General features: G+C 37.6%; 1 protein-coding gene across 1 annotated transcript in view; it reads right to left on the bottom strand.

The window, feature by feature from the left end:
• MBD2 (methyl-CpG binding domain protein 2) overlaps positions 1-24,330 on the bottom strand; it is a 66,159-nt gene that overhangs the window by 34,996 nt on the left and 6,833 nt on the right. Inside the window, exon 2 of the mRNA XM_028102873.2 lies at positions 14,258-14,417. Coding sequence (XP_027958674.1) covers positions 14,258-14,417 — 160 coding nt within the window. The remainder of the gene's footprint in view (positions 1-14,257; positions 14,418-24,330) is intronic.

The raw sequence follows: 24,330 nt of genomic DNA, 5'->3' as shown, positions 1-24,330 counted from the left end.
TCTTAAAGAATGTTACCAATGTCTAGAAAGGTAAGCATCAGAATAAATTAAACTGACAATTAGCACAATTATGGTATTTCTTGGACCCTCTACTAAATGTCTCCATCACCATCCTCTCCACACACCCCCTTCCCCCCATCCCTTCTTCTCTGTATGTACTGGGCATGCTTGTCATTCCTCTATCTCACTCAATTTCCTCCAATGTAAGTGCTTACCTTTAGGAGATACAGTCATCTTTTTTAAGTTTATTATTTTTTTAGTTAATCTCTACACCCAACATGGGGCTCAAACTCACAACCCTGAGATGAATCGCCTGCTCTTCCAACTGAGTTGGCCAGGCGCCCCAAGATATATTCATCTTAATTAAGACTAACAATATCTCTTAAGTATTTAGCTTCCTTATTTTTATATTTTAAAAAGATTATTTAGAAGTGAGCAAATTTGACTGGCAGGCTGCAAAATAACCACTCAGAATGCCATCTTTAAAAGTGTGAAGCCTGGGAATGTGTATTTTTAAAAGTTCTCCTGGATGGAGCACCTAGCTTGCTCAGTCAGTTAAGCATCCAACTCTTCATTTCGGCTCAGGTCATCATCTCAGTGTCCTGGGATTGAGCCCCACATGGGGCTCTGCGCTCAGCAGTCTGCTTCTCTGCTTCTCTCCCTTTGCCCCTCTCCCCACTCATGTGCACACACACAGGTGCGTGTTCTCTCTCTCAAATGAATAAATGAATTAAAAAAAAAAAGCTCTCCGGGTAATTCTGTGATGCAAAGGTTTGGATACCTCTGATTTATGACATCTAGAGAATTCTGAGGCCCTAAGTGAAGCTACCCAAACTCTAAAATTGTGAATATTCAATCCTAAAGCTTACAGAGAACTTTTCCTGTCATTAGTTATAATTAGAATATATCACTAAATAATACCTCATTTGGTTTTTAATGTTTTCATTCCTTATTAAAGAACAATATACTCTGGGGCACCTGGGTGGCTCAGTCGTTAAGCGTCTGCCTTCGGCTCAGGTCATGATCCCGGGGTCCTGGGATCGAGCCCCACATTGGGCTCCCTGCTCAGCAGGGAGTCTGCTTCTCCCTCTTCCTCTGCTGCTCTCTCTGTCCAATAAATAAATAAAATCTTAAAAAAAACAAAACAATATACTCTGCTGGTATTAGAACAAGACGGCATCAGGGGACACAGTAATACTGCAACTATTGGTATGAGCAAACAGTGGAGACTCTTTTAAGATTCTCGTTGTTACAAAGGATGACTAGAGGGGCTATTCTAAATGAATCCTGAATCCAAAAAGACTGGAAGGAAGTTTCTATGTTTCATACATAGAAAATTATTGGAGCTACAATGGTAAGACTTTTTTTTTTTCATTAACTTATGTTTTTGGTGCACTAAGTAAAAATTAGAAGAAAAAGCTGGCTTTTTCTTCCACTGTCTGATACACAATTCCACTGTCTGATAAAGAGTGCATTCCTCAGTGGAATGGAGTAAGAGATTACTCAAGAGGATGCTGTGTTACGTTTCTCTTGATCTTATTTTGATTTTTATTATGTTTTCTCCCTTTAACTGGCTTGAAAGGTCTGAAGACAAATTTACTAATTAATTTTGTATTCCAAAAGTGTCATGTGATCTGAAAAACTGGACTAACTGGTTTTCTCAGAAACTGTTACAGAAACACTAAATTTTATTACCACTCTCACCTGAGGAGTGCCAAAGAGTCACTGTTCATGTCCAATTGTGTGTCGGGATCCTTCTAAATAACTACCAATCCACCATAAACTTAGGAATTATAAAGCAAACACGTTTTTAATGGGACAAAATTAAAGCTATTCTTATAGTTTTGTTTTGTTTTTAAGATTTTATTTATTTATTTGACAGAGACAGACACAGCACGAGAGGGAACACAAGCAGGGGGAGTAGGAGAGGGAGAAGCAGGCTTCCTGCTGAGCAGGGAGCCTAGAGATGATGATGAGATGATGATGATGATGATGATGATGATGATGATGATGATGATGATGGGCTCCATCCCAGGACCCTGGGATCATGACCTGAGCAGAAGGCAGACGCTTAATGACTGAGCCACCCAGGCGCCCAAAGCTATTCTTACAGTTCTAATCTTCCCTTTCAGTATAAGAAAAAGTAAAGCAGAAGTTTCTTATATCACAAAGTTAAAATAGCAAACACGCACATTTTAATATTAGAAAGAAAAGTTTCCAGGCTTGATAAATCTCGGTATATAGGGTAGCCCTCAAATCAAAATTTAATGTATTTTATATTAATGTGTATATTAGGCTGGAAGTACTCAAATAACTCAAATAATTTTGAGACAGACTCTATTCTATCCCCTTAGGTGCTGGGAGGAATACAAAAATAAATCTTTAAATTTTTTTTAAAAAGTTTACTTCACCTCTTTCCAATACATATCTGAGGTGGATCTTTGTACACTCAGAAAGAACAAATGTGCAATAAAAATTAATTTTTAAAAACAGAGAATCAGTGACAGGGGAAAACAAATTTCCTTTTGAAAAGATTAATAGTCACCAATACTAGCACTGAGCATCAAAAGTGGGTCTGAAATTGTTAGGAGTCTGGGTGAAAAGAGAAACATTAAATCATATAGATACCAGGTCAGAAAGGAGGAAACATACCAATTAATAAGGAAAACAAAGCTGTCCTGGTATTAAATCTAGAAAAAAATTAAAGTCACTAACATCAAATATTAAGCAAATTTCAAATGTTTTTTTTTCAGTGACCTTCCTCAAAAGCCAAGAACGTAATATTTAAAGGAAACTTGGAGACGGTGATTCTTAAAGGAACTAAACACTCTAATTTTAATGTAGCCTTTTAGTTGACCTAACTTGACTAAGGCTAGAAAAAAGGATAATTAAAGCGGTGGATGAAGAGCATGTGTCATAAAGCAATGATTTTCAAACATTTCTACATTCCTACTGGCTAAAAAACATCTGAAAATACCTCATTTACATTTCAAAGCTAACATCAAGGGCGCCTGGGTGGCTCAGTTGGTTGGGCGACTGCCTTCGGCTCAGGTCGTGATCCTGAAGTTCCAGGATCAAGTCCCGCATCCGGCTCCCTGCTCAGCAGGGAGTCTGTTTCTCCCTCTGACCTTCCCCCCTCTCATGTGCTCTCTCTCTCTCAAATAAAATAAATAAAATCTTTAAAAAAAAAAGAGTATTTCAAACTTTAACGTAATTGCAAAGAATGCACTTACTACAGTATTTTAAATATTGACACTTTGATAATAAACGTATCATTTTAAGATGTATCTAACACAATCTAAATATACCCACCAACCACTTACACATGAATAAACTCTTCAATAGTTATTTTACTTCACTCCTTTTTCTCTTTGAATAATTCCATTCCCAAAGTTATTTCCTATTTTAAACTTGAAAACTTTTCACTGATCATTTATGCATCGAGATTTTTTTAAACTTTTTCTTTCATAAAGTACTGATTTTTTAAAAAAACTAAATTTCTGGTTTACTACATCAGTAGTATATAACTGCCCCCAAACAGTAAATTACACATAAGTGAAATAAAAATTGTATTAAAGAAGAGCTTTTTTTAAATTTAAAACTAACTTCATGGGCTTGAATATTACTAACTGCTAGAATGCGCCAAGATTTAGTACCAATTCTGTTCCTATTCTTCATTTTTTAAAGATGTAACGCCAAGAAAGCTTGTTCACAGAAATGAGTAAATAGAATGGGTTTATTGTCCATCTTTGAACTTCTTTAAGATTTATTTATTTATTTGAGAGCGCGAGAATGAGAGAGAGAGAGAGTACATGAGAGGGGGGAGGGTTAGAGGGAGAAGCAGGGTCCCCGCCAAGCAGGGAGCCCGATGCGGGACTCGATCCCGGGACTCCAGGATCATGACCTGAGCCGAAGGCAGTCGCCCAACCAACTGAGCCAACCAGGCGCCCTTGAACTTCTTTTGAGTTATATGTCAAAATACTGCATAGTGAACCATCAAAAAATTTTAATAATAATAAGTTCTCTATAAATTTCAGACAAAGAATTATACTGGCAGAAAGACTTGACTGTTACCAAGTAATTCATTTTCTTGGCATCCAACACCAGTATTTCAAATTATTCCTTTACTAGAGATCAAACATTTTGCACCATGGTAATATGGCAGACAAGTAAAAAGTGTGCTCTTCTATAAAATGAGAGAAGGTGGACTACGAAAGGGGAACGGGAAAAAAAGAGCCTGTACCTCCATCTCAGGTGCATGCTCAGATCAACTGCAGGAAAGAGTATACACAGAAGGATACAGGAGCACTCTTTCAAAATCATCCCTGTTGTGTATACCACGTAAGCCTTCACACAGCATAGTTTGAACAGCAGGAATTTAATTTTTTATTCTAATATCACTTTTCCCAGCCTGGCTTTGAATTAAAGCTGAATGACAGTTTGGAATTGTACATATTCTATGACAAGAGCCAAAAGGACTCATTTTTATCTTTAATCCTGCAAATTTTGTACTTTGTATTTTAAAAATTAGCCATGTTTAATTTTTTTAAAATATTTAAAAAGAGGGAGAGCGCACGTGAGCAGGGGGAGGGAGAGAGGGAAAAGCAGACTCCCCACTGATCAGGGAGCCAGACGCAGGGCTTGACCCCAGGACCCTAGGATCATGACCTGAGCTGAAGGCAGACACTTAACCAACTGAGCCACCAGGCGCCCCAAGCCATGTTTGTTTTAATGTGAAATGCTGCTCTGCTTATCAAAAATGCTCAAATAAAACTGACACTTCCAAGTATCATTCAAGTATCATTTTAATTCTATGGCTTTCCATATCACCCCCAAGAGATACTTTATTTTTCTAAGGTCATTTTTCTCATCTATAAATGAGAATAACAATAACCACTCATAAGATTCTTACGAAGATCAAACAAGATAATGCATGTATGATGCAGCTTTCATTCAGTCACTGAGCAAATCCTGAACAAATATGCCTACTATGTGCAGGCACATGCTGGGTATATGGTCATCATCAAAACAAAAAAGTCCCTGCCTCAAAGCTTACATTCTGGGGGATGGGGGGGGAAGACAACAATTAACAAAATAGGCTTGTATTTTATAGTCATGTTGGCATGTAAATTCTGAATAGATAGCTGCTATTTCTATTATCAGCATTAACATGTTTTTGACCATGCTACTGAAATTTAGGGACTTAAACCTATTAAGCTTTTCCAGGAGGAAAGCTAACCCCTGGTTCACAAAGAGGGGAGCCTGAGTGGTATCTTTAGACCAAACCAGTATTATCGTCAAAAAAAAATTTGATTTGTTCCAGAATATGTACAGTAGCCTACAGTTAATGCCTTTTCACAAAATCAAAAACCAACAATGCAAAGCACTTTAAATCTTTCAGATTTTTTTAAAATTGAGATATTATTCACATACCATAAAATTCACCATTTTTAAGCATACAATTCAGTGTTTTTTTAGTATATTCATAAAGTTGTGGAAATTCCGTAGCTTTTGCAAAAGGTAAAGAATATCTGGGATCTATGATTTTGTACTGAAAATCCACTTAGTGTAAAATCCCAAGTGAGGAACAAGATTTTTTTTTTAAGGAGATCAATGGGATATTTAAAAAAAATAGGTGGACAACACTGTGAGCTCATTAAAAAGCACTTGTAGTTAATTGAAAAGGTGGAAGACTGAAATTCAACACTAAAAGTTTTGAAGAGTTCTACTTGAAAAATAACTTCTTGCAGCTTTAGTGAATAGCAGGTCATTAAAGGACTTATGGCAAAAGATGGGAATGAGTTTCAACCCAATGCTTATGAGCAGCTCTACTCAAACTAAGGCAGCTATTGTGTGAAACTCATTGTCTCCTTTACATCTGGGCTGATACTAGCTGTGTGTACACAACCTTGGGAGAATTGTGGCAATAGTCACACAAATTATTTTCTGTAGGGCTTAATTCTCTTGCTGACCTACAGTCTACAATGACAGGGAACTTCCTTTGCTATATTCCCAGTCTGCAATAATGCCTAAGTATAGAATGTGCTAAAAAAAATCTCTGTGGGATAAATGGATGCATAAAATGTCTATTATATGTAAAATCTTCTGTTATGCAGACCTTACCCTTCAATATTCTCATTTTCTGCTTTAAACTTATAGATGCTAAATAGGTGGAAAATACAATTCAATGCAGTCTACAATATCCATCTCAATTTTATTATGTAAAGAATAGAGTCTCATCTGTATTACCTGCCTTGAGATTAGTGTAAGAGAAATAGTCCCAAGACTTACTCCATCTATTACTATTTAACACATACTTATAGGTATCTGGCCAGTGTCTTCCTCTGAGTCACACAGACAGCCCACAGTCAGGACCGTATTTCAATTGTGTCCTCTGCTCTAACATTTATCAAAACTAGTATCACTGCACATCACATTCCTATCTCAGTAGTAACCATAGACAAGTCCCTCTGATCATACATTATCACCCACCACTCATCGCCAGTCTGTACATCCACTCATCTACCCCACTGTTCAGTGGCTTTCAAACTTTTCTGACCCGTCCCTCCCCCAATCCTTATACTATACGCTCCTGAATGACCGACTAGGCTTTCCTACGTCCTCAGTATTTTCTCTAAACATTCCCTCCAGCTCCCGCACTTACTGACTTGCTCATCCCTTGAAGATACTATCTCCCCTCAGGTTCTCTCAAATGAAACTTTTCTCTTTCCCTCCCTCCCCCCACTCCTTCCTCCCTTCTTCCTTCTCACTCTCAACTGCATATCCAAGGGCCAAAAGGTGGTATAGGTTTTATTCTTTCTCCCATTTTTCTCAAATAATTTCTCCATTTTTGATCCTTTAAAAAAACACCAGTTCTTTGAAGCTCGTATCCGGCTATCCTGCCTCTTCCTCTCCTCCCTTTCTCCTTCCTTTGCGAGACTTTAGTTTCCATTTCAGTCTTTCTCTCCATCCCAACTCTTGTCCTCATTCTGGGAGACCTCAATATCCATGTGGATAACTCACCCAACATGCCGGGTCCTTTGATCTATTCCTCTGCCCACCCTCACTCACCTAACATTATAGCCACAGGCTTGTCAACACTAGTAACTACGCCATCTCCAGTACCTCAACCAAGCATCCAGTTCTCCCAATTCCTACTTCCTATCCTTGCAGCTCACTTTCTCAGAACCGCCCTCTGCATTTCTTTCACCCCAGCAGTATCTCCTATCCATTGACTGTCCTATTTTCTCACTCAGTCTTAACCACTTTCACATTCTACCCTACCCAGTACAGGTTCTATGGTCCATCATCATCATGCTGCAAATGTGCTTAACTTTCTTGACCTCTCTGGTTTCTCCACTTGTGCTACAGACCCCATTCTTCTTAAACTTCAGTCTTCTAAATTGGGAGAGTAACCAAATGAGCATCTCTTTCATCTACCATCTAGTGATTCTTTTCTCCATCCAAACAAAATTTAGTGAAAGATTTGTCCATGCTAATTCTCTCTCTCTCATTTTCAACCCCATCCAATCTGGCTTCTGTTGCCACTGAAAATCAAGGTTATTAATTAGCTTCATGTTGCCAAATTCAATGGAAGTTTCTCAGTCTTCCTCCACTCAACCCTTCAATGGCATCAATATAACTGACCACTCTTCTTTTTGAAGCATTCTCTCTCCCATGTCTCTCCTTCTTACTAGCCATTCTTTCTCAACCCACTTTGTGGATTCCTTCTACTCTAACCAAGTTCTAATTATTGGATTTTCTCAGATGCTGGTTCTGGATCCTTATGTCTGGGTAAGGTAATCTCCTTTAGTCCCATTACTTAGAATACTACCTATGTGCTTATGACTTTCCAGCTGAGACCTCTCAATTACCATATTAACTGCATACAGGACATTTCCATTTAGATGTTTAATAAGCAACACAAACTCTGCATGTTCAAAATTTATTTTATCCATCCACAGAAACTCTCCTAAGGTGACCTCAGTAAATGGTAACCCAATCCACCCACTCATCTAAAAACTAAGGTCTCACACTTGAGTCTTTTCTATCATCTTCCCCACCCAATCATTAGCAAATCCTATAAATTCTACATTCAAAACAGATCTAGAAACTGCCCACTTCTCTCCACCACCACGTATCCAGGCCATTATCATTTATCAGCAGACTACTATAATAGCTACTTGCTGTTCACTTCCACTTTTGTCTATTTCATTTCAAATTAACAGAAACTGAACAGTGGCCCACACTTAAGGGAGATGCAATAGCTTATTAAGACTTCAAGGCATACAAACGCTAACTTATCACCTGTGATCTGCTTACTCCCCCTCTCCACCCCCAACTATATTCACTAGAGAGATACCAGAAGACACTATTCAACAAATGCTTAATACACTGATGAAGAGGACACCAGCAACTTTGGAAAAGATTTTAGTTACTTTATACGTCAGGATTGTTGGTAGAAAGAATGAGGTCACTGTTTTCAGTGTGGATGGAAAGATTCTAGGAAGAATCCAAGGGGCAGTTCTTACCACACAGTGTGCTCTACCAGGAGCTGGTCATCAGAATTGATCCTACCACAGAGCTCGTTAGTACTGGTTAACTGACCATGTCCCAAGGACACAATTAAGTCAGCCCACTAAGGTACTACTTCAACAACTTAAGTCATCTGTTCAACAAAGGTCTAATTTGAGCTACAGCAAGTGAGTTGGTCCCTCAAATCTTTTGCCAAGGCCTTGCTTCCTTTCCTGCTTCTAAAACAGTCGTTATTAGCTTTCTTAGCTACATTTTCCTTTGAGAATTTGATAAAGATAACAGACTCTCTCCTCAGAGAAACGCGTAACAGAAAATACGGCACTCAGTTCAAAGATTCCTGGAGGGCCTCCTGAAGAATGTACTCTCAGGTTGGACACCTGCCTGAATTCTCTATTGACCTCTTTCATCCACTGAAGGAAAAAATAACAATAATGATAATGTTCCTTGGTCATGCATTCTCTTCTAAATATTGTCCTCTCTCCTCCACCTCTCATTCTAGCTCTGTAAGAGCAGTCTAACCATTTTTATGGGGAGAGGAGTAAAAATGCACATATATGTACGTTTGTAAATGCACAGAAGCTCTGGAAAGACATACAAAAAAACCAATTAATAACTTCTCAGGAAGAAGACAGCATATGAGAGGCTGGAGAGAGAGGGAGACTTTTTTATTGAGTATCCTTTCACCCTGTGTACAATTTACCTAATCAAATAATAACAAATCAAAATTTTAAAACTTTTAAATGAGCAGCTACATTTTGCTTCTAATTTCTCAAATCCCAGAAACTTTCTAGCATTTTAAGAAAGACTTCTGGTCCCTCAAAATTGGTTATAAAAGGTCATCAGATGCCTTCTAATTTGGAAATCCAATGGATACTACAAAGTCTTTATACTCCTTGATCTCGTCATGTCATTTAACAAAAATTTTCTTTCCTAGGCTTTTAGAACACCACATTTTCTTAATTCTCCTACTACCTTTCTGGAAGTTCGTTCGTACTCTCCACAAGACTAATTTATTCATTTATTCACTACCAATAGTGTGACAAGATACTTTTCTATTTGGCCTTCTGTTAGGCGATCCTAAAAGTTATGACAATCTACAATGACAGGAGTTCTCAAAGCATGACCTCAGAGTTCCTAGGCATGCACCAGATCCTTTCAGAATTCCAACAAACAGAACTTCTAACTTGATCTTCTTCACCCCCTCCCCAAACTTGTTCTTCCTCCCCTATTCTTTATCGACCTTCACCCCAAGTGACTCACGCCAAAACTGCAGCAGGCATGAACAGCTCTCTCTACAATCATCAGTACTTAGACTTACTGATTTCTCTTGATTGACTCTCACACCCTTCCACACCTCCTGCTATAGCGTTAGCAGCCATCATTCCTTTTCTAGCCAGCAGCCCAAGCACTTCCCTACTTCCAGTTTCACCTTTTCCCAAATCCATTCTCTACACTGCACCCACTCTATATCCAATACCCAATCTGATTCCTACTATCACCACCTGTTCACTTAAGTTTCTCAAACTGCAGATACTGCCCCCAAGATATATTAGCTCTCTACAAGAATTTTTATTATTTTGTTGAGGATAATTAAAACAAGGACATTCTACATCATTTGGTTATATACCTAGGACACAGCCATATAGAACCCAAGGCTGTGTTTACAAAATCACAATAGCATACTACCATAAACCAAAGTAATTCATGAGAAATGAATAATGGCAGACTTATACAACTGATTCCATTCAAGACAACATGATGCTCTTTATTTCCAAATGTATCAAATCTGTGTGAATAGAGAAATGTGATGAAAGAACCGAGTCTTTCCAAGGTATTAGCAGCACTGACAAGCCACTCTAAAAAAGTAACTTGTTCCATAACAATTCATATTGTGAGCATTTTATAAAATACATATGTCACATTAATGTTGGAGAACTTGGATACTATTAGTTTTTAGCTTTAATTTATACACATTTCAGTGTTAAGAACTAGAAACATAAGAAATTCAGTTTAATGTTTACACATCTGAAACACTGAAACAAAAGGAACTGCTAACAACAAAACAAAACTACGGGAGTTCCCAAAACATATTTTGCACCCAGAATCACTGTACTCTTTTTTATCCCAGCCTAGTCTTTCTAATTACATTTTTAAAGAAACTTACCTTTTTAAGAAATATGCTTCCTTTTTAAAATGTTGAGGGTCATATCTCTGAAACCTTAAAACACCACCCCTCTTTAAAAGACCAAAGCCTGGATGAATGCCTAAATACTTAGCTTTCAAAGCAAAGGTTTTGTCGTCTTATTTGCATGTTGAGGCATAGCTCTCAATATCATCACATAAACTATTCTCCCTTTGAGTAAGCTTTGAGAAAGCTGCTCATCACTTCAAACTCTGTATTGATGACTTCCATATCTTTGTCTAGTCTTTTTCCATCAACCTAATGGAATATCTTCAGCAACCTACTTGATGGATACACTTTATCAACTAGAAAGACGGAGGTAGCAACTAGAAATAATTATGGTAGTGGCAAATCAGTAAGGCACAATATGATGAAGAATGGAAGAGATTTTCAGAGTAAGGTTAAGCCTGAGACTGAGACAAGCAGGAATACGTACTGCAAAAACAGCAAATAGTAATCCAAAGACAATGCCCATTCCACTGTACCCTCTCATCCTAAAATAACTGCCACTTTGCAAAGATCTTCAAAAGATATTTTTTCAACGATACCTTAAGTATTATGCACCCAGGAAACTCACTTTTGATATGGAACATATATTAAGATCTCAGTTTATAATCAGTCATTATAAACTACAATTTAACCTGTATCAAAGTTTGTTAATTACATTTCAAATTCTTTCAAGGGTTTTTAAAAACCTCAAAAACAACACAATAATGCACTTCAGCCAGGTTTATAACTATATTAACAAAACTAGCTAACATTCCTATTTACCAATTTATATCTCCCAGTGTTCTCCATACTGTATTATTTTTTAAAAAGATATAATACAGAATTAGCCACGAATACATTTTCTGCTTTTATAGAGATATTCAATGTTGGCATTACTCCGAGAGCCTATTTTTTATTTTAAAAGATTTTATTTATTTGACAGAGAGAGAGAGAGAGACAGCGAGAGAGGGAACACAAGCAGGGGGAGTGGGAGAGGGAGAAGCAGGCTTCCCACTGAGCAGGGAGCCCGATGCGGGGCTTGATCCCAGGGCTCTGGGATCATGACCTGAGCGAAGGCAGACACTTAACAACTAAGCCACCCAGGCGCCCCAAGAGAGCTTATTTTTAAAACTGCAAAACTCCATTTTTGTGACTGCTTAATTAAAATAAAATCAGGTGCAAAAATAAGACTATGCCCCCCCAAATTCAGAGAGGAACTTCAGAAAACAATGACAATGAAAGGCACTTTCAAAATAATGTATGGTATATTAATTTATTCAATATTTATGACCACTATAAACTTCTGGAATGAGGTGGATATTAACTCAAACATGAAGTAAACATTTACTAAGTACCTACCGTGTGCTAGGCTTTGGACTACCTATACAAAAAAAAAAAAAAAAAAAGACATAGTCCTTGCCCTCATGGAGCTCACAGTCTAGTTGAAGCAGACAATCACAAATACAATGGCAAAGCACCAGGGAGGCATTATGGAATAAGGGACTGGTTCTGCCTGGAGAATGCAGGGGCAGGCTTCACAGAGGTGGAGACAATGGAGCTGGGCCTTGGATGAGTAGGAGTTCACCAGATGGAGGGGAAGGGGGGAAGCGCATTCCAAGCAGAGGAAACAGCACATGAGCAAGCAGAATCTTGAAAGCACATGCCATGGTGCAGGATGATGAGCAGTCCAGCGCAGCTAGAGCATAAAGGTGCACACAAACTAAAGAGACGAATTAGTTTTTGGTTTTTAGTGAATCATAGCTATCAGGAACATATCTTCGTATTATATTTAGTGTAGTTCAACTGTGATTCTAAGAACAATAGCTTGAAAGCATTCCACTCATTTTATAAATACTCGACCCCTTTTGATAGGTACCCAGCACTGTGGTTAGTTTTTTTAAAAAGGCAGTTTAAGAAAACTAAATCTTAATTTTGCTCTGTATATTTAAGAAGCAAAATCAACCTAAAATAAGGGTTTCCTTAAGCTGAATCACAGAGCTGTACACACTACAGGTCCTCACTTTCTTTTGAGTTCCTTCTACCACCACTGTCTTTTACCCTTAACACCTTCATAGCTATCAACCCACAGTAATCCCACTTTAAGCAATAGAGAAAGCAATTTCAGCCTTCTGTTCCCATTCCACCTCTAAACAAGGTACCTGACAATGTCCCTACGGTAAATGGATGCATGGGAACCAATGCAACAGATGAAGAAACAATGTACTCTGACCCGTATACCAATTTTTGGAAATTAAACTATTATTAACAAACTATTAGGCTGAATTCTGAATGAATAAAGAGAGATATGAAGCAGAGACCCATATCCTTCAGGAAAAGTAAAAAGATACAAAGGAAGAGATCTTGGGTCAAAAAATTTCCATGTACGCTGGCCACCAAGCAACACTGTGTTCACCAAGGAAGCTTGGTGCTTAAGAAGGTGCAGCGGGGAAAGGAAAGGAATTCACACGGGTCAAATACCTTATTAGATGTTTTCATATAAATTCCTATTTACTCCTTGCAATAATGTGCAGGGAAAGAATTCACTACCTTAGTTTTACAAATGAGAGATCTGAGACCATCAGAGGTTAAAAAGAGTTACCCATGACTGCCTGAGCTAGTAAGTGGCAGAGCCAATACATCAAACCAAGCCGGCCTGGTTCCAAAGCCCATCCCATCTACACACTGCCTCAGGGTTCCCAAAAGGAACACAGTACCCCCAAGCAGCATGCGAGGTTGTATCAAGGTCATATATACCCTGGAAAGAAAAGCCCTTACTTTTCCCTCCCCTATTTTCACACAGTCGGTGTGAAATGACAGTGGTGGCAATACACATAGATCTCTGAAATTTAGAGGAAGAAAAATTGAGACAAAATGGTTATGTAAGATTAGCTGCCCTTGCGGGGGGGGGGGGGGCTTTCTTGGTAAAGATATTGGGTGCTCTGATACAATCAAATTACCGTAATAATTCAAATGCTACTTGTTTAAATTCCTGTACAATAAACCATCAACTAAGCAGCTCAATAAAAGTAAGAGCCAATGGAAAAATCTCCAATCACAGTATTAGGATGAGAATATTACTGCTAAAAGTCATTATCCTCAACATCTTCAAAAGTCAAAATAAAAACTGCCCTTTTGCAAATCCTAATTCTGAAAATTGATAGGTAAGTATAAACTATGTGGTAAGGATACTTGCCATATTAAAATTTTGCCTCTTTTTGGGCAATAGGAACTATTTTAAGAAAAAAAAATAGACAATTAACATCAACACAAATCTTTTGTAAACAGTCCCAGTGGGCCAAAAATGTGCTGGCCTAGACAGATACTGAAATACTGTTTTCAACTGTGCACAATTTACTTATGCAATGTACCGCCAACTTCCAGAAAATTAATCAGATTTGTAAGTCCAAATGCTTTGGGGGGAGGTGGAGTGGAGGGGGGGGAAGAGACTGGGATGTTCAGACAGTCAAAATTCTAGTGACATAATTACAATGCAAGATACTTTGTGGAGAGCTTCTGAAATAGCATCCATATGCTCTAAGTAAATTCACCAACCTTATTTTGATTGAGAGGATCATTCCGCAGTCTCTGTTTGTTCTTCTGTAATTTACTAGGCATCATCTTTCCAGTTCTGAAGTCAAAACTGCTGAGGTCAACAGTATTTCCCAGGTACCTTGCCAACTGAGGTTTGCTTCTGAACTTCTTACCACTTGGACTACAAGAAAGAGAACATTCATTGTACAAAAGATAACAATATTTCCCCTAGATCTCTACATAAACCTTTCTTCACATCTTTCTATCCAATTGTTACCACCCCATATCCAATTGTTACCACCCCACAATTTTACATGTTTATTTTTTTTCCAAAGAAATGGCAAAGTTTTAAAGTAATTTCATAACTTCTCTGTAAGAAGAGATGATATACCCCTGAATATTACACTCCACTAGCTACACCACTGGAGTACATAACAGATGTTACTGCAGATTATCCCACTGGTCAATCAGCAGCCACAGACAGAATCCCTGTACAAACTGCACGCACAGCACAATACGCACACTGCAAATGTCTTCAATATTACAAACTTATTTCCAAAGTGACTTTTGAAGTGTTTTTTTTGTAAGTATTACATATACACAATGTCAGCAGTGATCAGCACTTCAGAAAAAATTCTTCTGAAGTCAACAATTCTTATTAAAAACACACACACAAAAACACTTGGAATCCATGTATTCTTTGGGCTACCAATCTGAACTCACAACATTTACAACAGAAAAGAAAATATTGAATTCTGACAATATTTAAATGCTCCCTAATGTAACTACTCAAAGGAGGAAACTGAGGCAAACATTTGCAAATGTGTTTGTATATTGCTGACATGAGTTTTATTAGCCAAGCTCATCAAGAATAACTTACTTCTCATAAGAAATATTGTTGAAGGAAAATTATAAAAGTGCCAGAATTATACAGAAAGCTAAATTAGTCTTTCCTAAAACTTTTTTTGCTATACAGCATTAATCTATAAGAAAATTTTTATAGGAAGAATGCCCCCGTCTTATGTAACAAATTTTCTGAGCCAAATATACTAAAAATCAACTGTTAAAAGTCAGCATAGATATGTTACCAGAAGAAAACTGTAAGAATTCTAAAATATTTCTCCAAAAAGCGAACCTATCCTATTTAGAACCTAACCTTGTATGGACTGACCACAATAAAAGAAAAATAATTGAAGAGGAAGACAAAAGAGAATTCTGGCTGGGAAAACCAAGCAATAAAATACTGCCCTGGAAGAGCAAAACTTTTCTCTGGGTCAAATCCAAACCAACACATCGCACTTTGTCACAAATTCTATCGTATTCTGCCACCAAAAGATGATCATATCAGCATTTTTTCCCCACAATCACATAATATAAGTATTCCTGAAACACAATTCAAGTTCTAAAATTCAACCTACAGATGGAGGTAACAACCGACATTCTCAATGAGGTATCTCTCTAATGAGACATCTCATCAGTGCAATAAAAGCTGAACTTAAAAGTGGACTTAGTTTCGACAGACTAGTGTTCCAGAAGATGAAAATACTAAGGTAGCAACTTCTACCAAAAAGATAAGCACTGTTATTTTTAAGGATATAGCTTAGAGACAACTAGAAAGTCATTTTTTAAGAAATCAATTGACTAATTTCTCAAATGAGCCCTGCAATGAGTCACTCGTTATGGAACAGTTGAAATGCCAGTTACCTACTGCAGCTGAAAGCATACTAGAGTCTCACTACAGCATTCCTCCTTAGAACAAAACTCCTTAGAGATCAGTTTGACACTCCTCCCCAAATTTAGGAAATCTAAATACTTAAGAACTCAGTTAAAAAGCCATAGTCATAAAATGTGACTGCCTAGTTCATGATCTAGATTAGCAATTTAATTGGCTTAAATTGTTCCTACGTTTATTGATTTTAAAAAACAAATGGAAACTAAAAGGCCTGAGACACTCCACTGATAAACTAAATCAGTGATGAAGTAAGAAAATGAAAATCAGGTTCTAACTATTAACATACCCCAAAAAAGGAGTATCAACTGGTTACAGTTGTTCATACCAAATTCACTGCCGTCTGTGTAAGATGGAATTCCACGAAGCACTTACACTGGGTAGCTACAAGCACCCGTCATACACACTGCGGCCTTCACAACAGTGGTACCAGCCATTTTCTTCTCTGTAACTGCTACAGCTTGCGCCTGGTGCTTTAAGGAGAGTCAACCTGGCTGCCCCAGGAGATTTTAAACAAGGGACCTTCCTCCGCACAGGACGAAGGTAAGCATATAGAAAGGCAAGGCCCAAGGGAATGGTTAAGTAAGAATTCTGTCCATCAGATATAAAATATTTGCACAGCACCAAAATGACCCTGGAAGTGGCAGGCGAAATAATGCTAGATGAACAAAAAGACTGCATGTCACTGAAGCTCCGGTCTTAGCCCAGACTACAACCCAGACTACGTTATTAGTCTGCCCTCTAAGATGGCTGCGGTAGGTTGCAGTCTCACACACACCAGAACTTAATGTGACTAAGCTTTTATTCTAAAAGCACCAAACTGTAACTTAGGAAAATTACTTTTTCAAAAAAAATTCTAGTAGACTAGTGAAGGATATTAGTCATTTTCAGTTTCTAACCAAAGTGATTACTTCTAATCCCAGTAATGAAATACTAATATTTCACTTTCAACCACAAAAAAAATTCCCTACCAACTGCCCCTAGATATGCCAGCCCTGAACCAACTTGTGATTTCACCTTTAACTTTTCCTACCCTCCAAATACCCTAAAGTAATGATTAAACTAAAATCAAAGACATGATTTTTTTTTTTTTTTAAGAACACTTCATCATTTGAACTGTCTTTGCTTTCATTTTGATTAAACTGTTTAAAGCACTTCTTAAGCCTAACTCTGTCTTGGAGGTTTCTAACTACAGATTATCAAAAAGAAAGAAATTTTATTTGGCATCTGACTTTCAACTCTAAAAAAACTTCACTGAGACACCAGAAACTACTTAAATTGTGATCGTCTTAATTTAGTGGTATTCACATTTTATCACTCTATAAACTCACCTGTAATCATCATTCCCTGAGCTAGACAACTGTAACATGCCCTGCCAGTCTCCATACAAAAATTAATTCTTCTGAAAACCCGTTGCTTGCCTGTGCAATTGCACTCTGAAAACACTCCTCTAAAAGAGCAGAACCTCTTTTTCCATGTTACTTGGGTAACACGGATCATCATGACGTTTAGTCAAACATTATGAGACCAGAGTCTGAGCAAACACAAGTATATCTTCAAACCAGTTTCTAACAGGATGAACTGTGGGGGTGGCAATAATCAGAGTGCAATAAGGTGAAACTGGCCTATGAGTGACAAGGAGCACTGTGGACAGCAGATGGTAGCTATATGGCTGAAGATCATGTTCAGAAGTGCATCACTTGCCAATAGTACTTTGTGAGGAATAATAAAAACCTCCACACTAAAAATTCTCTAAACTACAGCACTGGAAAAGTTTTGAGAATAAAGAAACATCAACTTTCTATTGTTTTCTACTCCTTTAAATGTTAAAGCTTGGGCGCCTGGGTGGCTCAGTCGGTTAAGCGACTGCCTTCAGCTCAGGTCATGATCCTGGAGTCCCGGGATCGAGTCCCACATCGGGCTCCCTGCTCAGCGGGGAGTCTGCTTCTCCCTCTGACCCTCCCCCCTCTCATGTGCTCTCTAATAAATAAATAAAATCTTCAAAAAATAAATAAATGTTAAAGCTTACTTGTTAGTTACAGAGTACATATTGAAAAAAATTTCTCTAACTTTAATTGTCTCCACAAGTCAAGTTTTGGCTGAGACTAAGATCTGAAATTCAAATTAACTTTTTGTACTTCAGTACAAAAACATGTAATCAGAAAACTGCCAAATCAATTAATTCAAATAATATATGCCATTGCTTCAAAGCTGAACGCCACACACACAAAGAAATCTACCTACAAATCATCCTCCTTCTCTAATTCCTTTCCTCCCAATCCTTAACATGCATCCTCAGCCCTCCTCTGCAGATTTTATCTCCTCTTGTCTTACTTCTCTTCTCCCATCAGTTACTAAATCCAGTTCCTTCATACTCACCTTTGAATCCATCCTTCCTTTCCATTGTTGTTGCCTAAATCAAGTCTTTATCACCTTGGGTCTAAATTACCAGGAGAGGCTAAGTGACTATTTGCTTGTCTCTGCATTCTCACCTATTCAAATTACTCTTCCCAAAACACCACTCTGACCACAGTTCCAATTTAAAAGCCTTCAATGACTTTAGCCCATTAGCAAATGGGAGCCAAACATCTTAGCCCTGCGCGTAGGACCCGTTTTCATCTAGCCTCCTCCGCACCTTTACACCCTACTTTCCCCTCCTCTGACCAAATGACCTTTGCTCCAACTATATTGGTTTATTCACTCTATTCCGAAAGGCTGAATGGCTTCCCTCTTCGGCCCTTTGCAAACCACACCTTTTACCTGATCTATAATGCATGGCTCCAACCCTAATCCCAAGAGCCCAGAAGTACCAATTCACATTATACTTCTTCCATAAAGCCTTCCCAGAATGAAGTAGTGGAATGTTTCCTTCCTCTGAACCATAGAGCAATTGCTGCCAGTATCAGGTAAATAACCCTCTTGTATTCTAATTTTGAAATACTGAATTCTGCATGGTTATAAAACTTCTACAAGTTTAAGTGTTACCTTCACAAACAGCATACTGACGCAGTTATTAATGAAATTATCTAATGTCAGATTTGCTTCAAAATAATGAAGGTTGAATCAGGGGTAGTGGATTGGGGTATGGAAGAAATAAGATTAACAATTGTTGAACTGGGTACTTGGTACTTTCTTATATGATTTTCTCTACTTTTATATATCCGTTTGAAAATTTCTATACTGAAATGTTTAGAACATAAACATTAAAGTATACAAACTGAATATACCCCCTGAAAACTGAAAAGTAGTTTTTTTGTTTTCTTTAATTTTTTATTGTTATGTTAATCACCATACATTACATCATTAGTTTTTGATGTAGTGTTCCATGATTCATTGTTTGTACATAACACCCAGTGCTCCATTCAGTATGTGCCCTCTTCAATACCCATCACCAGGTTAACCCACCCCCACCCCTTCCCCTCTAAAACCTTCAGCTTGTTTTTCAGATCCATCATCTCTCATGGTTCGTCTCCCCCTCCGATTTACCCCCTTCATTCTTCCCCTCCTGCTATCTTTTTTTTTCTTAACATATATTGCATTATTTGTTTCAAAGGTACAGATCTGTGATTCAACAGTATTGCACAATTCACAGCACTCACCATAGCACATACCCTCCTCAATGTCTATCACCCAGGCACCCCATCCCTCTCACACCCCACCACTCCAGCAACCCTCAGTTTGTTTCCTGAGATTAAGAATTCCTCATATCAGTGAGGTCATATGATACATGTCTTTCACTGATTGACTTATTTCACTCAGCATAACACCCTCCAGTTCCATCCACGTCGTTGCAAATGGCAAGATCTCATTCCTTTTGATGGCTGCATTAATGTTCCATCGTGTATATATACCACATCTTCCTTATCCATTCATCTGTCGATGGACATCTTGGCTCTTTCCACAGTTTGGCTATTGTGGACATTGCTGCTATAAACATTGGGGTGCACTACCCCTTCGGATCCCTACATTTGTATCTTTGTGGTAAATACCCAGTAGTGCAATTGCTGGATCGTATGGTAGCTCTATTTTCAACTTTTTGAGGAATATGGAGTTTGGGCAAATCTGAGCATTAAAGAATTTCCTTAGCAGTTGGGGGAGGAGTAGAGAATTATTTTTAAAGGATCATTAAGGAAAAAAATTATTTACAATTTGGCTGCTGGTAAAATGTGACAGCATTCCACCTTCCCTTGGCATATATGTTTAAGGAATCACCAACACAATTTTAAATGGTATAAAAGACCTTAAATATAATTCAAATTCTGTACCAATCATTCTCATTCCATAAACCAGCATTTATGTTAAAAAAAATTACATGCAAACAGTATATTACTGATAGCAAATTCTATTATCTCTATATCATATAAAAGCCAGGGTGATCCACTAAAAAATAAAAAATTAATGAATGTAGAATTATACCTACTCTCATCCCACTGCCTTAACGTACTCACTTTTTGAGAAAGGAAAAAGGAAAAACACTGGTTATTTTGGTTGAATTGGGGACTGGACACTTACGGAAATGTCAAGAATTAAATACATCTGGGAATTATTTCAAAACATAATGAGGAAAAGGGGGCTGAATATCGATGAAACAAGCTTGGCCAGGAGTTGATAGTTGTTAAAACTGATTGATGAGCACATGGGAGATTCATTATACTTTTCTAACTACTTTTCCTCTTGCGTGTGTTTGAATTTTCCCATAATAAAAAACAGGCAGGAAAAAACAGACTATATTTTGAAAAAAGAGCTAGGGGCCTCTGGGAAAGACCTTTTTAAAGAGATGCATATATCACTGCATACATGTTAAAAAATAATTTTAAGGACATTCATCCTTGATCTCATCTATGGATTCTTTCAGTATAAAAAGAACAATAAAAGAACATAAACACATATACATACAGACTGGAAGGCAGTATGTCAAAATCTTAACACTGATTCTCGTTAGGACTATAATGCTGATTGTCACTGCTTCTCCACACTCTTCCGTATTTTCCCAATTTTCCATACTGAACATGGGTTACCGGGCGCCTGGGTGGCTCATTTGGTTAAGTATCTGCCCTTCAGCTCAGGTCATGATCGGATCGAGTCCCATGTCAGGCTCCCTGCTCAGCCGGGAGCCTGCTTCTCCCTCTCCCTCTGCTGCTCCCCCTGCTTGTGCTCTCTGTTAAATAAAGAAATAAAATCTTAAAAAAAAAAACTGAGCATGGATTACTTTTATAATCAAGGGAAAAAATATTTCTAGAAACTCTGATGCACATAAGATCTGCCATCATCACATTTCAAAATAAAACAAAATATTTGTGAATCTCCACATAATTAACAAGCACATGTTTCTGTTTATGTTGGTTAATTAAGTGAAGGGAAAGAAACTACCATTGTATTGATCTATTGACCATCTACTACATGCCAAATGCCTTACATGTACTTTCATTTAATCTCAAAAAATTCCATGAGGTAGACTTCTTACCTTTGATTTACATATAAGAAATTGGGGGCTTATATTATGGAAACTTATAAATCTGTCCAAGTTAAAACAGTCAAGCAAGATTCAAGACTCAAGTTCCAATCTTCTGACTCAAAAGTCTCCATTCTTACTCTAAACCAGTGCAACACAAGTGTGGTCTACTGACAAGATTACTGGTCTTCAAATAAGAATGGAGAAAAAGCATTTAGAAACTGCTATGGTAAACTGACAGGTAAGTCTATGACTGTAGGATCTAACAGTAAAAAGTTGCAACATATATTCTGTATGTCCACTTTTACATTATTTTTATTTTTTATTATAAACTACTTCCTACCAGATACTAAAGCAACTTCACAGTTATAGCACAAAGAAATAAAAAATTAGTTAAAAGTAGGTAGAAATATATTATCCTCTCATGATACAAAAGCAATTTTTGATGGTAGATGTTTAAAGCAAAGGATAAAAGGATTTTTTTAATATGAAAAGGGAAATCAAAAGCCCTACTATAGGTCTACTGTAGTCCTCCATAGGTCTAAAAATCTATATATAATATATACACAAACACTAAACAAACATACAAGTCTAAAGAAAAATATGAACATTTACTTCAGCTATTCAAAATATGCATACCTAGTATAGTACAAGACAGGATGCTGGGTACAGCAGGAGACACAAGACCACCTCTATAGTGCAGGCCTATTTACAGCCAGCACTAACCAGAAGTTTCTTGGATCATCCAATAGAAAAAATGTATTAACTACTTGCTTCATTCAGCAGGCAATTCTTAAGAGCTTTCCACATAGCAGGGACTGTGGTGGATACTAGAGATTTAAAAATGAATCAAACTCACCCACTGACCTTGAGGTTAAGAATCTGGTGGTCAACAAGACCGCCAACTATTACAGCAAATATGGTAAAGGTTAACAGACTTATGCTCAAAAGGCCATAGGACTTGCCCATTTCTGCTAGAGGCCTCCAGAAAAGTCCTTTTTAAAGAGATGCATACATCACTGTATACATGTGAAAAATAATTTGAAGACATTCATCCTTGCTTTAACCTATGGATTCTTCCAGTTGAACACCAAAATATATTTCAAAAATCTTTAATAAAAGAGGGTATGTTCCTCTTCCTCTCATTTGTAAATGACTCATAACTGTTCCTGACAAATGAGAAATGATCAATTTTAAAATCTAATTTTAAGGTATATTTACTATTATTTATATTCACATACAGCTTATGCAATCAAATTCCCAAACAAGTAAGTTTGAATTTGTATTATAAGATAAAGCAAAATCATAAGATCCACAGATATTACTCAAATTTCATTCTATTCCATACTTTTATTCTTCTTTGGGAAGTTTTAGTTTTTAGAAGTTCTGCTAAAGGGATGTCTGGGTGGCTCAGTTAAGCGGCTGCCTTCGGCTCAGGTCATAATCCCAGGGTCCTGAGAGCAAGTCTCAGACTGGGCTCCTTGATCAGCAGGGAGCCTGCTTCTCCCTCTGCCTATCGCTCCCCCTATTTGTGCGTTCACATGCTCTGTCTCTCTCTGACAAATAATAAATAAAATATTTTTAAAAATGTTCTGATAAAGTTAAACAAAACTTCACTTTACAATTTGCCTAGTCATTTCTTAGTGGAAATGGCAAACAGCATAAAAGACCAATAAAAAGGCTGCAAAGGGTATTAATAACTCAAGCCAAACAGTAACTCTATAAAATAAGAGTTGGTGATTTATTTCTAACTCATCATGCAGATCTAAAAAGATCTCAAACACAGGCTAAAAAGTTACGGATTTCTTTTTTTTTTTTTAGAGATTTTATTTATTTATTTGAGAGTGAGAATGAGAGAGCATGAGAAGGAGGGAGGGTCAGAGGGAGAAGCAGACTTCCCGATGAGCAGGAAGCTGGACATGGGACTAGATCCTGGGACTCCAGGATCATGACCTGAGCCAAAGGCCGTCGCTTAACCGAAGGCAGTCGCTTAACCAACTGAGCCACCCAGGCGCTCAAAAGTTATGGATTTCTATTAGTACCATTATGAAATCTAAGAAAAGAGAAAAAAAAAAAAACCCACAAAGTATCACCTCCTACAAATCACCAGCTTCTGTTCCATTAATTAAAATTATGAAAAATTAAATCATGACTTTATATCTCACAAATGAAATTTTAAAAGCAATTTGAAAAAAATCATCAATTTCTGTTTGAGATTATTTTTAGAATATATGTGTATCGGTTCCTTTTGAGCTATGTATTTCCTCTATTATAGGTATTGTGGGGGTTCTGGCAGGTGAGACTTTGCATGTCAGATTTTAAAAATCAGATGTAGGACAGATGGCAATGCTGTACCCTAATAAAATTTCCTCTGGTACAACACAAAAAGCTGTGATGGTACAGCTGAGAAAGAATTACCAGAGCACAATTTCCACCATAGCTATGTATCTTTTATTTCCAGATCCAGGCTTCAATCAGGTAATATCAAGAAAAAAGACTAAAAGAGTCCCTTGAGTGGCTCAGTCAGTTAAGCGTCTGCCTTCGGCTCAGGTCGGGATCCCAGGGTCCTGGGATTGAGCCCCTCATCAGGCTCCCTGTCTGCTCCTCCCTCTGCCCCTCCCCGTTTGTGCACTCTAGCGCATGCTCTTCTCTCACTCTCACACTCTCAAAGAAAATCTTAAAAAAAAAAAAAAAGAAAAAAGACTAAAGCAAGTCAAACTTGCAATTATGCAATAAGCACTTAGTAATAAACATCACATTTAGTTCCTCCCTCCAACTAAAGAGATTTTTTTTAATTGGTCTGTAGAGCACATTTCAATTGTACCTCAACTCTGAAAGAAGCACATGAGCTTTTTGCAGGAAACACATAAAACTATCTCAATAAGCTACATTTAACCCTCAAAAGTTACAATT

Source organism: Eumetopias jubatus, unplaced genomic scaffold, assembly GCF_037043125.1.
Source record: "Eumetopias jubatus isolate StellerSeaLion01/CBP00866 unplaced genomic scaffold, mEumJub1_p1.0 scaffold_16, whole genome shotgun sequence".
NCBI lineage: Eukaryota > Metazoa > Chordata > Mammalia > Carnivora > Otariidae > Eumetopias > Eumetopias jubatus.
The sequence above is the reverse complement of the archived record's forward strand: the minus strand, read 5'-3'. Positions and strand labels throughout refer to the sequence as shown.